Source organism: Pseudochaenichthys georgianus, unplaced genomic scaffold (assembly GCF_902827115.2).
Source record: "Pseudochaenichthys georgianus unplaced genomic scaffold, fPseGeo1.2 scaffold_296_arrow_ctg1, whole genome shotgun sequence".
Lineage (NCBI taxonomy): Eukaryota > Metazoa > Chordata > Actinopteri > Perciformes > Channichthyidae > Pseudochaenichthys > Pseudochaenichthys georgianus.
Genome location: NW_027262957.1, coordinates 457777 through 471469, shown reverse-complemented (window position 1 = coordinate 471469; position 13693 = coordinate 457777). Strand labels below are relative to the sequence as shown.

At 46.2% G+C, this 13693-nt stretch overlaps 1 protein-coding gene across 1 annotated transcript; it reads left to right on the top strand.

The window, feature by feature from the left end:
• Window positions 1-143: 143 nt before the first annotated feature.
• katnb1 (katanin p80 (WD repeat containing) subunit B 1) lies at window positions 144-7991 on the top strand (the record flags this gene model as incomplete). Its single annotated transcript, XM_034078106.2, is given in 9 exon segments — window positions 144-194; window positions 2423-2487; window positions 2697-2835; window positions 2838-2935; window positions 4009-4155; window positions 4992-5068; window positions 5208-5282; window positions 5426-5542; window positions 7837-7991. Coding segments are annotated over 9 exon segments (911 nt in total), but the record flags the coding sequence as incomplete, so codon positions are not given.
• Window positions 7992-13693: the final 5702 nt, after the last annotated feature.

The following is a 13693-nucleotide window of genomic DNA, read 5'->3' as shown; positions in this document are numbered from 1 at the left end:
ACACACACACTACACACACTACACAGTACACACACACACACACTACACACACACTACTGTGATTGATACGGCCTGTACGCAGATCTCTGGCTCCGTTACGGATGTCGTGGCGGATGTCTCACTCTTTGTGTTTCTGTGTTCAGCTCGAACGCCTCCCAGGATCTCTGAGCCGTTCCCCGCCCCTCCAGAGGACGGTGAGTTCACCGTCTCACATCGCCTGTGTGTGTTGTTGTTTCCCGTGACGGTGAGGTTCGTGGCTGGAGACAGATTTACAAATATCATATTCTGACCTTAATCGAAATATTCTGTTATTTTCAAAAGCTGTTTTAGTCTGATGCTTCGATTCAAACAGACCGTTCAACAAAAGATACCCAGCATCTAAACATTGGATTGTTCTCTCTTAGTCAGATCCCATTTTCATTACATGGTGGCTTACCTTGACTTGGAGATGGAGTCCATGCTCTCCTTCTGGACAACAATCTCTATTACTGTTTTGTAAAAGTCCTCCTTATCTTCCTCGAGTTTCAAAAGTCTAGCTTGTTGTTTGCGTCTACCGTCTCTGCGTAGAATAACAGTAGCAACAAGAACCTGTGTGCTCACGTGCGCCCCCTGCAGTGCGGCAGCGGTCATGGCTGCCTCTCCTGGTGCTTTCTCAGTGCCGCTGTACGATGAGAGCAGCGAGCCTACATATCATACGTGAAATAAGTTATTTAGAGACTATGGATGGCGAGGACACATAAAGGGATCTACAAACATTACTTTGGTGACATGCAGTGAGATGGTAACAGGCATGCGCAGTGGCGTAACAAGGTTGTGATGGGCCCCAGGGCAAATATTATTTTGGGCCCCCCCCCATCGCCCCAAACATAAGCCTACGCTGATGCACTCACACACGCACGGACACACATGTAGGCTATCAATAACAGCCTGCCCTGGCCTCAGACAACCACAGCCTGCCCTGAACTCAGAGCAACCACAGCCTGACAACGGCACAGCGAACTAATGACTTTACAGAATTAATCGAGATTTGGAGGACGATGTATGACAATCGGAAAATTAGCCGATTTTGACGGTAAAAAGCGATTGGAATCAGAAATCACATTTACAACACAGATCAGTGGAGACATTTTATTATTATTACTATTTAGTAGTGGTGCACGATAATTATCGGTCCGATATTAGGAATTATGACGTCATCCCGATAAACCCGATAACCGTATTAATAGCCCCGATAATATACAATATATTTTTGGGTAAAAAAATAGATGTAGGAAGCTCCCTAACTCGTGGCTGTGACGTAAATGGCGTGCGGCCGTGAAGCCAGGACAGCGAACAAACATGTCGTCGGTAGCATGGGACTATTTCAACGTTTCAGAGTGAGATAGTTCGCTTGCTATTTGTATTAACAGATGCAGAAGTTCCACGAGGAGGGAGAAGGCAACGAGCTATAATACTTCCAACCTGATCAGTCGCCTGAAACATCGCCATGGCTACGATGGTGTGTTAAAAGCGTACGAAGACGCCTGCGCTGCTAAACTAGCGGCGAATCCAAAGCCAGCTGCAAAGGCACCGGGGCTTTGACCTATCCACGAGGCGACCCCAGGGCTAAAACGATCTCTCACTTCATTTTGCTCACTACTAGTCTTTTTTTTCACCACCAGGTGTGCAAAAACTACAGGTACATTTAATATATATATATATATTATTATTATCGGTTATCGGTATCGGTTTCAAAAAGCCAATATCGTGCATCCCTACTATTGAGTGTTTGCGTTGCAGTGGGGTAGGGCAGGTGAGGCCCTGCACGCCGCGGGTTGTGTCTGATGGACACCGGGCAGCAGTTTCACTTCGTTGTGTAGTCACCAACTTTAGGCTAAGGATCAGCGGGAGTAAGACACTCCAGTTGGAGGCCATCAAAGCTCTCTCTTGATTTTAAATGCAGTGTTTCTGCAAAGTTTCAGTTCATAATTGGGCAGCAGAAGCTCGGCCTGCGGACCCAACGGGCTCCACATATTCTCATTTCAATTGTAAATGGTTCTTCATAATTTCTTCTTGGCTTTGTCTTTGTTTTGTTTGTCTTCCCTCCCTCCCAAATGTAAAGCGTCTTTGGGTTCAAGAAAAGCGCTATAGAAATAAAATATATTATTTATCATTATTATAATGGAATCTTTCATAACATTCGTCTCCTCCTCCTCCTCCTCCTCCTCCTCCTCCTCCTCCTCCTCCTCCTCCTCCTCCTCCTCCTCCTCCTCCTCCTCCTCCTCCTCTCTCCTCTTCTTCCTCCTCTCCTCCTCCTCCTCCTCCATCTCCTCCTCCTCCTCCTCCTTCTCCTCTTCCTCCTCCTCCTCCTCCTCCTCCTCCTCCTCTTCCTCCTCCTCCTCCTCCTCCTCCTCCTCCTCCTCCTCCTCCTCCTCCTCCTCAGACACAGTGTTAGCGGTCGGCCGTCAGCTGAAGGACCTCGTTTCTCCTTTTCCTGAGAAGATGCAGGTCAGTGAACGCAGCAGCAGTCTGTTTTCAGCATGATGGTGAGACGTTCAGGTGCTCCTGATGATGGGTGGCAAATAACGTGTGTGTGTGTGTGTGTGAGTGTATGTGTGTGTGTGTGTGTGTGTGGTGTGGTGTGTGTTGTGTGTGTGTGGGTGTGTGTGTGTGTGTGTGTGTGTGTGTGTGTGTGTGTGTGTGTGTGTGTGTTGCAGGCTGCTCCTCTGGCCTCCTCCACCCCGGTGCAGAGGGTGCAGAGGGTGGAGCCGACAGTGGTTTCCTGTGCGACGCGTTCAGCTCCTCCCTCCTCCTCTTCCTCCTCCTCCTCTTCCTCAGCCCCCCCCCCCTCCCTCTCAGCTTCCCCTCAACACAGGGGAAGTCCAAACCCCCCCCTAAAATCATCCTGAGCAACAGGAACGAGCCAATCGGACTCAACGTGGCCGACTTCCTGCCCGTGAGTTTTCATGTTTCTTTACGTATCGGAGACCTCGGAGCGTGCGCTAAGCAGCCGGAGGTCGCGTGATGCCAGTAAACAAATGTTGTTGTTGTTGTTGTTGTGGGGAACACAGAGAGCCTTTGCACTGGCGCATTTCCACTGCAGGGCCTCGCACGGCTTAGTACGGTATGGCTAGGCCTCGTTAGGCCTGGCTCACTTTATGCTGCGCTTCCATTAGAGTTTAGGAACTGGGGAGGTAACTATAGTAACGCAGTGTAGGCGGAGCCGTGACGTCCTCTTCAATGCGCTGTTAGCCCTCAGAGCTCACAGCTCCTCATGTCTGCTCAGAAACTAGACAGAAGCTAAACGAGTACAAACCACAGACTGCCTGAGTCATGGAGAACACAGTCGCTGCTTTATTTATGTCGTTGCTGTGAGTGTGGACGGTCGGAGCATATACTGCGTTAGCTTAGCCGATCTCCATTCAGAAAACACGCATTCTAAAAGGTGTTTCTCTGCCGTCTGTCTGCAGACTCGTCAAAGCGTTAATTCATGGTTTTCAATATGTTCATCTTGTTGTAGTGGTAGCCCCCTGGCCCGTGAGTCTCTCTCTAGTTCAGCCCGACTCAGCCCGGAAAGAGCCTGGCTTTTGGAGAGCCAGAGAAAGGCAGTGGAAACGCCGGGTCTGGCTCGCAGTGGAGACGCTGCATTACCTGCACGAACACCCATAGCACACAGCAGAGAGGGCACCGAGCAGAACCGGGCCTCTGAACGCGTGTTGCCATTTTAGACTCAGAACATAGAACATAGCTGACTTCGATGCTCTGCACATTAGAGAAATGAAAAGACTAGAAATAAACAATCCAACATGTAAACGTCTGAAATATAAATAAAATTGCATTAAAAAAGTAAAAAAATATACACACGGAAATACAAATGTTCTGTGTGTGTGTGTGTGTGTGTGTGTGTGTGTGTGTGTGTGTGTGTGTGTGTGTGTGTGTGTGTGTGTGTGTGTGTGTGTGTGTGTGTGTGTGTGTGTGTGTGTGTGTGTGTGTGTGTGTGTGTGTGTGTGTGTGTGTGTGTGTGTGCAGTCCTCTCCTCACAGGGGGGGGGCTCTCTCCGACGACGAGGCCCTCTCTCAGCTGAAGAAAGGTCACGACACCATGTGTGTGATGCTGAGGAGCCGACACCGCAACCTGGAGACCGTGAGGGGGGTGTGGGCGCGCCAGGACATCAAGGTGACAACACAACAACAATACACAAATATATAGTTGTATGTTTGTATTATTACATGGCTTAGTTGAATACTCGATTCTGATTGGTCAATTCAGAACACGTGACACGTTGTTAATACCGAACAGACAGACCGCTGTCAAGGATTTATTGACCGTTGTTAAGGACGCTCACATCTTCAGAAAGAAGTCCGGTCGATTTAACTGTTTACAGTTGGGCCGGTTTGGAACTGGGACAAGAAAACAGCGGAGAAGTAACGGGGCAGAAACCCTCCTTTTTACGCAGCGGTCCAGACATAGACATCAAACGGCAAAACATACAGTGTGCAGTTACTTTGGCATCAGGGCAGGATATCGAGATACTTTCCAAGGTCTGACATCATGAATTGTGCTACTTTTAAAGCAAGGAGCGATGTTTTCAAATCTGTAATCAGAAAGCTCCTCAAAAACGCTATCGAAGCAGTTCCTGCCGTTGCTACGTAGTTCAAACGGTAACAACGGACTACTTTTCTTAGCGGATGCATGTCAATTTAAATCAATACAACCATTTTTTAAATCAATAAAAGCATTTCAATTAATATTGGGAGTCATGTCGTTACTTTGTTGAGACTGTGGCCGTGTGATAAGCGGGATAATAACACCTTCATGCCGATCCAGATCCCTCCGCTTCGCGTCGGGCTCCTGATCAGCCTGTCGGTGTTCTTTTCCCCGTAATGACCGCGTCGCAGCACATCATCCCTTACGTGTTGTATGTAATCATTTACTGAGGGGTTAGAACACTCAGAGAAAATAAAAACGATATTAAAGAGACACACAGCTAACGAAGCTCCTCCTCCTCTCAGAGCGCTCTGGACGCCGCCGTCTCCATGAACGATCTGTCCATCGTTGTGGACATCCTGAACATCATCAACCTGCAGCTGTGAGACACACACACACACACACACACACACACACACACACACACACACACACACACACACACACACACACACACACACACACACACACACACACACACACACACACGCAGTGATGTGTGTGAGCCCGTCTCTCCTCAGGTCTCTATGGAAGCTGGATCTCTGCACGACGGTCCTCCCTCAGATCGAGCAGCTGCTGCAGAGCAAATACGAGAGGTGAGGAGCATCATCACGACTGAACATCCAATCACCAAGAGGCAGCCTGGTGTTAAAGTGTGTGTGTGTGTGTGTGTGTGTGTGTGTGTGTGTGTGTGTGTGTGTGTGTGTGTGTGTGTGTGTGTGTGTGTGTGTGTGTGCAGCTACATTCAGACTGGCTGCTCCTCTCTGAAAATGATCATGAAGCATTTCTGGAAGCTGATTTCCGAGACGCTGCGAGCGACGCCGTCAGTGGGCGTGGACATCACGCGAGAGGAGAGGTGAGCAGGCCTCAGACCGTCCAGACGAGCAGCACTGCTGTCTCTATTCCATTATGCATTTATTCTGTCATCGCTGTCGTCTGATTTCAGTTATGTACGTACTGTGTTATTTATTTATAGTTTACTAAAAAAGGATTCTTATAATCACTTCATTATTTGAACCGGGACATTAAAGAATAAATAATGCTTCAAGTGTAAATGAGCCGGATTTTAGCTTTGAGCTAATTTCCCTCCGCAGTCCCTCTCACACACTCACACACACACACACACACACACACACACACACACACACACACACACACACACACACACACACACACACACACACACACACACACACACACACACAGCATTTACCACCTGGCAGAACAACGTAGCAGCTACGCTATAGATGCAAGAGCTACAAGTGCTAGTGACTTAAATTAAGTTTTCCGCACTCTCGCAGGAATATCTCCGCAATGGAGCGAGCTTGAGTTTAACTTTCGATGGCCTGATAAAGCCCAGCGCAACACCTTCGTCACACATGTTGCCACGTGTTTGTACCATTTTCAGGGGACTTGTAATCTGTTCTAGAAAGACGATGTGTTTTTAGGATTCCAAGAAGCATATAGAACAAACAATGGATGCATCTTATGAACATGTGTCCGTGCTGGAAGTAGATTCAGATGTTAGGAGAGAGAGAGATTATCATCTAATACATGCATCTGATGAAGCATGAAGTCTGGTGGTGATCAGAGGCTGTTGGACCAGGCCGGGCGCAGAGAGCGAGACTTGGGCCTGCGACCAGAGTTTTACTGTATTTTATTTTGAAAATCCACAGCGGAGGTTTGTGTTGCATTTCTCTCAGTAGCCAACGATCTGTGCGTCTGTTGGACTCCGTAATAAATGTAGTCTACATTTCATAAGAGGTGAAACCTGAGAGCATTTAAAATCCCATTTGAACTAAATGCTCATATAATCTGTATTGTTGATTTATTGTGTGAACGAGGCGACAGAAGGCTCAGCTGTCGTTAGTAGGCTGCTCTGTTCTGTTGGTGAGCAGGCCTATTGTTCTTGGATACGTGTGGAGTCAGGTGGTCCGTGAGTGTTTCTTTATTGGTTAAGTGTCCTTGGTATGAAACACGGCGCTAGTGGATTATCAACGGGGGGAGCCTCGCTGCGGGGACATTATACAGGTGGCCAGTCCGCCCCTGAAGAATATCTATGCACACGTTATTATTATTAATAATAATAATTCAACATTTTCAATTTTTATTTTGTAATCATCTCGCGACCCCACTTTGCCCTAAAGGGGGGGGGGGCAGTCCATGTAAACAATTATAAATAAAGCACATATTAAAGACTTAAAATGGTCAAAACTCAAGACATGGAGTTTCTCCAGGACGGTGCAGAGGTGGGATGAATGAGGCTGTCTGTCAAACACCTGGACGGCTCTCTCGTACAGCTGCTCTCTGGTTTCAGGTTTGAGGCTCAAGCAAACGAGCAGTTTGTGAAACGGTATTCAATGTGGATAGAATCACACCGTGGAGGTGTGACTTTGCAGCATCGACACTTAAGAAAGGTCTGATTTGTTTAAAATGTTGCAAGTTGAATTTAATGGTATTGGAGACTTTCTTGATATGTTTCTTAAAAGTCCAGTTCGAGTCCAAGATACTTGAAGTGGGAGACTAGTTCTTTTTCTGCTCCGTTTAAAAACACATTGGATCCTTCCATTGTGACTGGTCGTTCACTGAACATCGTGTTTGTTTTGCATTTAACTGAAAGCACATGTTCAGCCGGTGGTGAACCGTGTCCAAAGCTTTGAGAGACAGGACGAGATCATTTCAGTGTTTTCCCGTGTACAAAGATGACCGCATCATCGGCGCACATTCACCTCAGGACACACATTAGGCAAGTCCTTAATGGACAGAGGAAACTGTAATGGTCCAAGAATGGAGCCTTGAGGAACCCCAACAGGGTTCACACGGTCGGGGGATTTGGCTCCGTGGACCAGAACACACGGTTTTCTGTTCCATCAGTCTGACTTCAGTCTCACTTTATTTACTTTACACTATTTATGTGTGTGTAAGAGTGACTGTAGTCTGACTTCAGTCTCACTTTATTTCTGTATTGTCTTAATTATTCATAGCTTATAGTTTAATAAATAAAACCTTATGATCACTTCAGTCTCACCTTATTTATTAATTCATTATTTTCTTATTTGTTTTACACTATTATATGTGTGAAATAGCCCTAAAATTGTGTGTGTGTGTGTGTGTGTGTGTGTGTGTGTGTGTGTGTGTGTGTGTGTGTAGACGCCATAAGTGCAGGCTGTGCTGCCGGCAGCTGCAGAACCTCAGCAACATGGTGAAGACCCGGGCCGGGGGGGTGGGGCGGCACGGCAGCGCCTTCAGGGAGCTCACGCTGCTGATGGCGCCGCTGGACGACGACATCTGAGGAGGAGGAGGAGGAGGAGGAGGAGGAGGAGGAGGAGGAGGAGGAGGAGGAGGAGGAGGAGGAGGAGGAGCATGATCATCATCCGGAGTCACAATCCCTTTGTCTTCACTAAGAGAAGACTGACAGTAAAACGTGTCTTCAGAGCAGCGTAGTGCACCTTTCATGCTGGAAAGCCACCACACACACACACACACACACACACACACACACACACACACACACACACACACACACACACACACACACACACACACACACACACACACACACACACACACACACACACACACACACACACACACACACACACACACACACACACACACACACACACACAGCACGGTGTCATTAGACATGTTTCTGTCACTAACACTAATGTTGTGCAACCAACACAAAGCCACAGCCGGTTAGCTTAGCTTAGCATAAAGACTGGTAACAGGTGGAAACTGCTAGCATTCCAAAATCCACCAATCAGCTCTTCTGAAGTTCAGAACGGACCACTTTGTTTCACTTTTGTACTCTTCTCTAATTCAATGTTCTGTTCTACTGTTGATGTAAATAAAGTTCTACATGATGCGATTAAAAGAGTCTGTTTTGTGCCAGCAGGGGGCAGCACCTCCACTGACTGCCATCAACACCTGGAACAACTTTACTGACTTATTGAACTATGGACTGAGCGGAACTAAGAATTCATGTGTATGGCATCCTGTCCTGAGACAACAACACTTTTTAAATACTTAGTACGTAACTCATGAAATACTTTGACTTTGTAGGAATCATTTATGTCTGTCAATGAACTTTTACGACAAAGTAGAATTTTTGTAGGAATTTTACAAAATACTGTATTATTAGTTTTTAGAATATGTGTTTAAGTACAATGTACCTTGCTAAAAAACTTTGTAGGACTTTTACAAAATACTATGACTTACTACGCTGAACTATACTATATCATTTTATGACTTTTTACAACATACTATACTTTGACTTTTTTATGACCTACAATACTATCAGTTTTTACATCTTATTTTATGACTCAAGGGTCTTTCATCCATCTTCTCCTCTTCTCCGTGGTCGGGTCTCGGGGTATCAGTTCCAGCAGAGAGCCCCCAAACGCTCCTTCCCCCTCATCAACCAGCTCTGACTGGGGGGTCCCGAGGCGCTCCCAGGCCAGAAGAGATATAGTCCCTCCACCTGGTCCTAGGTCGACCCCTCGGTCTCCTCCCAGCTGGACGTGCCTGGAACACCTCCCTAGGGAGGCGCCCAGGTGGCATCCTAACTAGGAGCCCGAACCACTTCCACTGGCTCCTTTCGACGTGAAGGAGGAGCGGCTCAACTCCGAGTCCCTCCCGGATGACTGAACTTCTCACCTCATCCCTAAGGGAGACACCAGCCACCCTGCGGAGGAAACCCATCTCTGTCTTTTATGAAACACTAAAATATGACCTTTAATAACATACATACATGACAAGCTGTGACCTTTAGGACAGCCAATACTTAATCATTTTATACCATACTATACGATAACTTTCTAATCATATACATCGTGTACAGAGACCTTTCAAGACTTATTTTAAAATACTAGACAAAGAATGTTCACATCATACTGTAGCATGACTTTATGACGACTCTTCCAGGACTTTTGACAAATCTACTCTGACTTCTTACGAAATACTAAACGCTGACCTGGTTTATATCCTCGGACTTCTCATGACATCATAAGCTGCCAGTTTCTTCTACACTATGACTTTCAATAACAACCATTTGTTTACGACAAACTATACTACGACGTTTTTTTAACTTTTGAAGACATCATGTACGTAGACCTTTTACAGCCGCTCTCTCCCTGAAGCACTGAATGGTTCAGGCCCAGAATACGTTTCTGACCTCCTGCTAAATGATGAACCATCCAGACCTCTCAGGTCTTCAGGGACTGGTCAGCTTTCTGTCCCCAGAGACAGACCTCTCAGGTCTTCAGGGACTGGTCAGCTTTCTGTCCCCAGAGACAGACCTCTCAGGTCTTCAGGGACTGGTCAGCTTTCTGTCCCCAGAGACAGACCTCTCAGGTCTTCAGGGACTGGTCAGCTTCCTGTCCCCAGAGAGAGATCTCTCAGGTCTTCAGGGACTGGTCAGCTTCCTGTCCCCAGAGACAGACCTCTCAGGTCTTCAGGGACTGGTCAGCTTCCTGTCCCCAGAGACAGACCTCTCAGGTCTTCAGGGACTGGTCAGCTTCCTGTCCCCAGAGACAGACCTCTCAGGTCTTCAGGGACTGGTCAGCTTCCTGTCCCCAGAGACAGATCTCTCAGGTCTTCAGGGACTGGTCAGCTTCCTGTCCCCAGAGTCAGAACTAAACATGGAGAAGCAGCGTTCAGTTACTATGCTCCAAACATCTGGAACAAACTCCCAGAAACCTGCAGGTCCGCTGCAGCTCTGACTACTTTTACATCCAGCAAGAAGACTTTTCTTTTTGTCGCTGCTTTTAATTGAAACTGAGCCGTTTTGTTTCGTTTTCGGTTGATGAACATTTGGGGCTGGTAACCCGGGGGAACAGGGTCTGGGGACTTCGTCCTGGCTGCTCTCCTCTGTGTGTGCTGCTCGGGACGCATGTGCCGTACGAGCGTACACAGCTCATGTTCGGAGGAACCTTCAGGAAAGGCTTCAGCAAAGTGGAACTTCTGCGTGAACTGTTCACATCTTAAACTACTGTGACTTTTTATTCATGTGTTTTTTCTTTCAATGTTTCTTTTATTATCTTTTCTTTTTAATGACTGTTTTTAAAATGCCTTTGTCTGAATGAAGGAGGGGCTGCCCTAGCAAGTTGTTGTTGTCACCAGTTTGTGAGCGGGCAGCTCTCGGTCAGAGATAGTTATTGTTGTGGGACACCTGGAACACGTCCTTCTCGGGGTGTGGATGACCTCGAGCCGTAAGCGACAATGTGATTCAGTGTCCTCAGCTGTTTAGTCTCTCTATTGAAGAATGTAGATTGTTACGCTCTGAACTAGTTAAACCCTGGAGCTGCAGGAGGGCTCTTCACCAGGGGTGAAAGTGGTTTGAATGTCTTGCAGGTACTATAATGCTACCCCTTCATTGGTTCATATTGTTCTCCTCCCGCCCCCAGCTTCATGCATCCCTGAACACAAACTGGCTATATAATGAATATAGGCTGTCCATGAATGCCTGGAAGTCCGTTGTTCCCCCTGTCACATCCAGCGCCTGGTCAACAGCCAGCTCCAGTCTGTGATTAAGGCAGTGCCATGTATGATGCCTGCAAGTCATCCTGGAGCAACTTCCCAGCACCTGACTTCACTCCCAGCATGACACTGGCCCCATCACTGCAACATCCAATGAGGATTTCTCTCAGCAACTCAACAGTGAAGCCATTTGTAAGCAAGCAACCCATAATCTGTTCCTTGATATGAGCAGCAGACATCCAGCTCAACCAGGTCCAATGGGCTCCATGTCTCCATCAACACGAGCCTTCAGGAACACAATTAGTGTTGATTTGTGTCCAACACTGGTCATCAGCCAATACTGTGATTCTGCTCTTGGTCTCTATTATGCTTTTAGAAGTTCCTTTTTCATCTGATGACACATGCTCAATGATGTCAACACAGACAGGTTTGCTTTGCTGCAGGTCAATCACTCTCAAAGTCTGTGAAAGGCTTGTTGTTCTTGGCCACAATAGGCTGTCATGAATACCTTGGCAGTAGACTCAAACACAGACTCCTGACTCACGTTCATGTTCAGAAGAATATCTTTATCTGCTGTCTGAAGAATCTTGACTGCTTCATTATGTGCTGCAGACTTCTTCTGCTCATGGATTTGTTTGCGCAGTGATGAAAGCTGGACATCCCTTGATTGACCAGCTGGGATTATCTTTCCATCAGCCCACTGAATAGCAATATTAACACCACGGGGTGCCATGACACCTAGATCCCTCACATCATGGCATGGGGTACAGCCTAGCCTTCCATTGTGAGCATACATCCATTCATTTTTCAGTTTGAACTGTTCATATTGTTCTTCTTTCCATATAGAAGGGTGTGCAGTAGGGCTAGCATCACCTGTGGTGCTTCTGAGGGACCTGCTGCCACTTCTTCTGGCTGAGTCTCCTCTTCCTCCCTCTGGGCCTCAACTGTTATACATTAGAATACAAATGTATAACTAAATTCAGCAGACAGTCAAACATGTACAAGTCTCTGTCTTTCTTAGAATTTTCAGAATATTGGTTACATAAATTAAAATACTAATAAAATAAAATGTCTCAATGTATGCAACAATGTGCAGATTAAAATAGAAGATATCAATGCAAAAGTATTTAATGTTTATATTTAAGATATACAGTTTGCTAGTTAGCTAACTTATTATACATCATGGCCAGGTTCATTCTCTGGGCTAAATAAGCATCATCACCTGTGTCATCTGTGGGCGTTGTTTTTCTAATTGTAAGCACATTCTGAGTTTCTTCATCTCTCTCCTTTCTCTTAAACATCTGAACAATCGGCGTTTGCATTTTTGCTTTAATTACCACGTAGCCTAATTGTCTACCTGTCATTCAGTCACTCTATTCCTTTCTCCTCCTCCCGCTGTTCTGATCAAGTGTGAAAAAGCAAATACCCGCTCTATCGAAATCAGTCGGAAGTCTCAACGGCTCGTTTCAAAATAAACGTGGATTTGCGTAAAAAACTATTTTTTCGGGGTTCGGGTGTTTTATTTGATTTTAAACAAACAAAGTCTTGGCTTTCAGAATATGAAACTTTTATTTCCAAAATCACACCATAAATAAATTTTTGAAGCTTGTAAAGGGACGAAGACAGGCACCTCTCCCTCGCAATCTGCTCTTCCACAGCGCCGCCCCCCTCCCTCCGGCTGACATTATGAATGTAAGGTGTATAGTAATCATAGATAACACGGCAGGGTCCGTGACAGTTTGTTTTCATCTGATTTAAATTAAACAAAGTCTTGGCTTTCAGAATATTAAACTTGTTTCGGCAAATTCAGAAGATAAATACAACTTTGAAGCTTCGGCATAATTACAAGCGGAGAACGGAGCAATGTAACGTCACTGCAGGCAGAACAACAGCCGGTGATTCTCCTGAGGGTTTTCCCCGGGAAACACACACAATACACACAAACGCAAACATACACAAACACACACACACACACGTATACACACACACACTCGCGAGCTTCCCCCAGACCAGTAATCCAAACCAAAATATCTTCCCTTCGTAGTATACATTCCAGGGGTGGAGCTGTCAATTCTTCCTGGCCCTCCGGACCGCCTGGAAATCTCTTTCCGGGTACTAAGGACCGGGTAGGACCGGCACACTTTCACCACTGCTCTTCAGAACTGGTTTGGCATCCTCTGTCTCCTTGTGGCTCCTTGTGAATTCTCCGGCCGAAGCTCCAAATGAACCGTCAGTGTTTGCCATCAAAGCTCCGTCTCTCTGAGTTTCGTCTCCATTGCTTCAGAATATCATACTGTCCCATGACTTTTTATCACGTTCCTTACGACGACTCTTTTTGGACTTTCTACTAAATACTATACAATGACTGTTGGAGCTATATTTTGATTTATATTATTGAACAGTTACACATTTAATTTGAAGTGAGTTGAAGTCGTTTTGATGCTTTTATTTTGAAGGTGTATTGGGGCACCTGGTGTAATTGTATGGAGACAGGGGGTGGTGGGAGGAGAGCACGAGTCTATGTGTT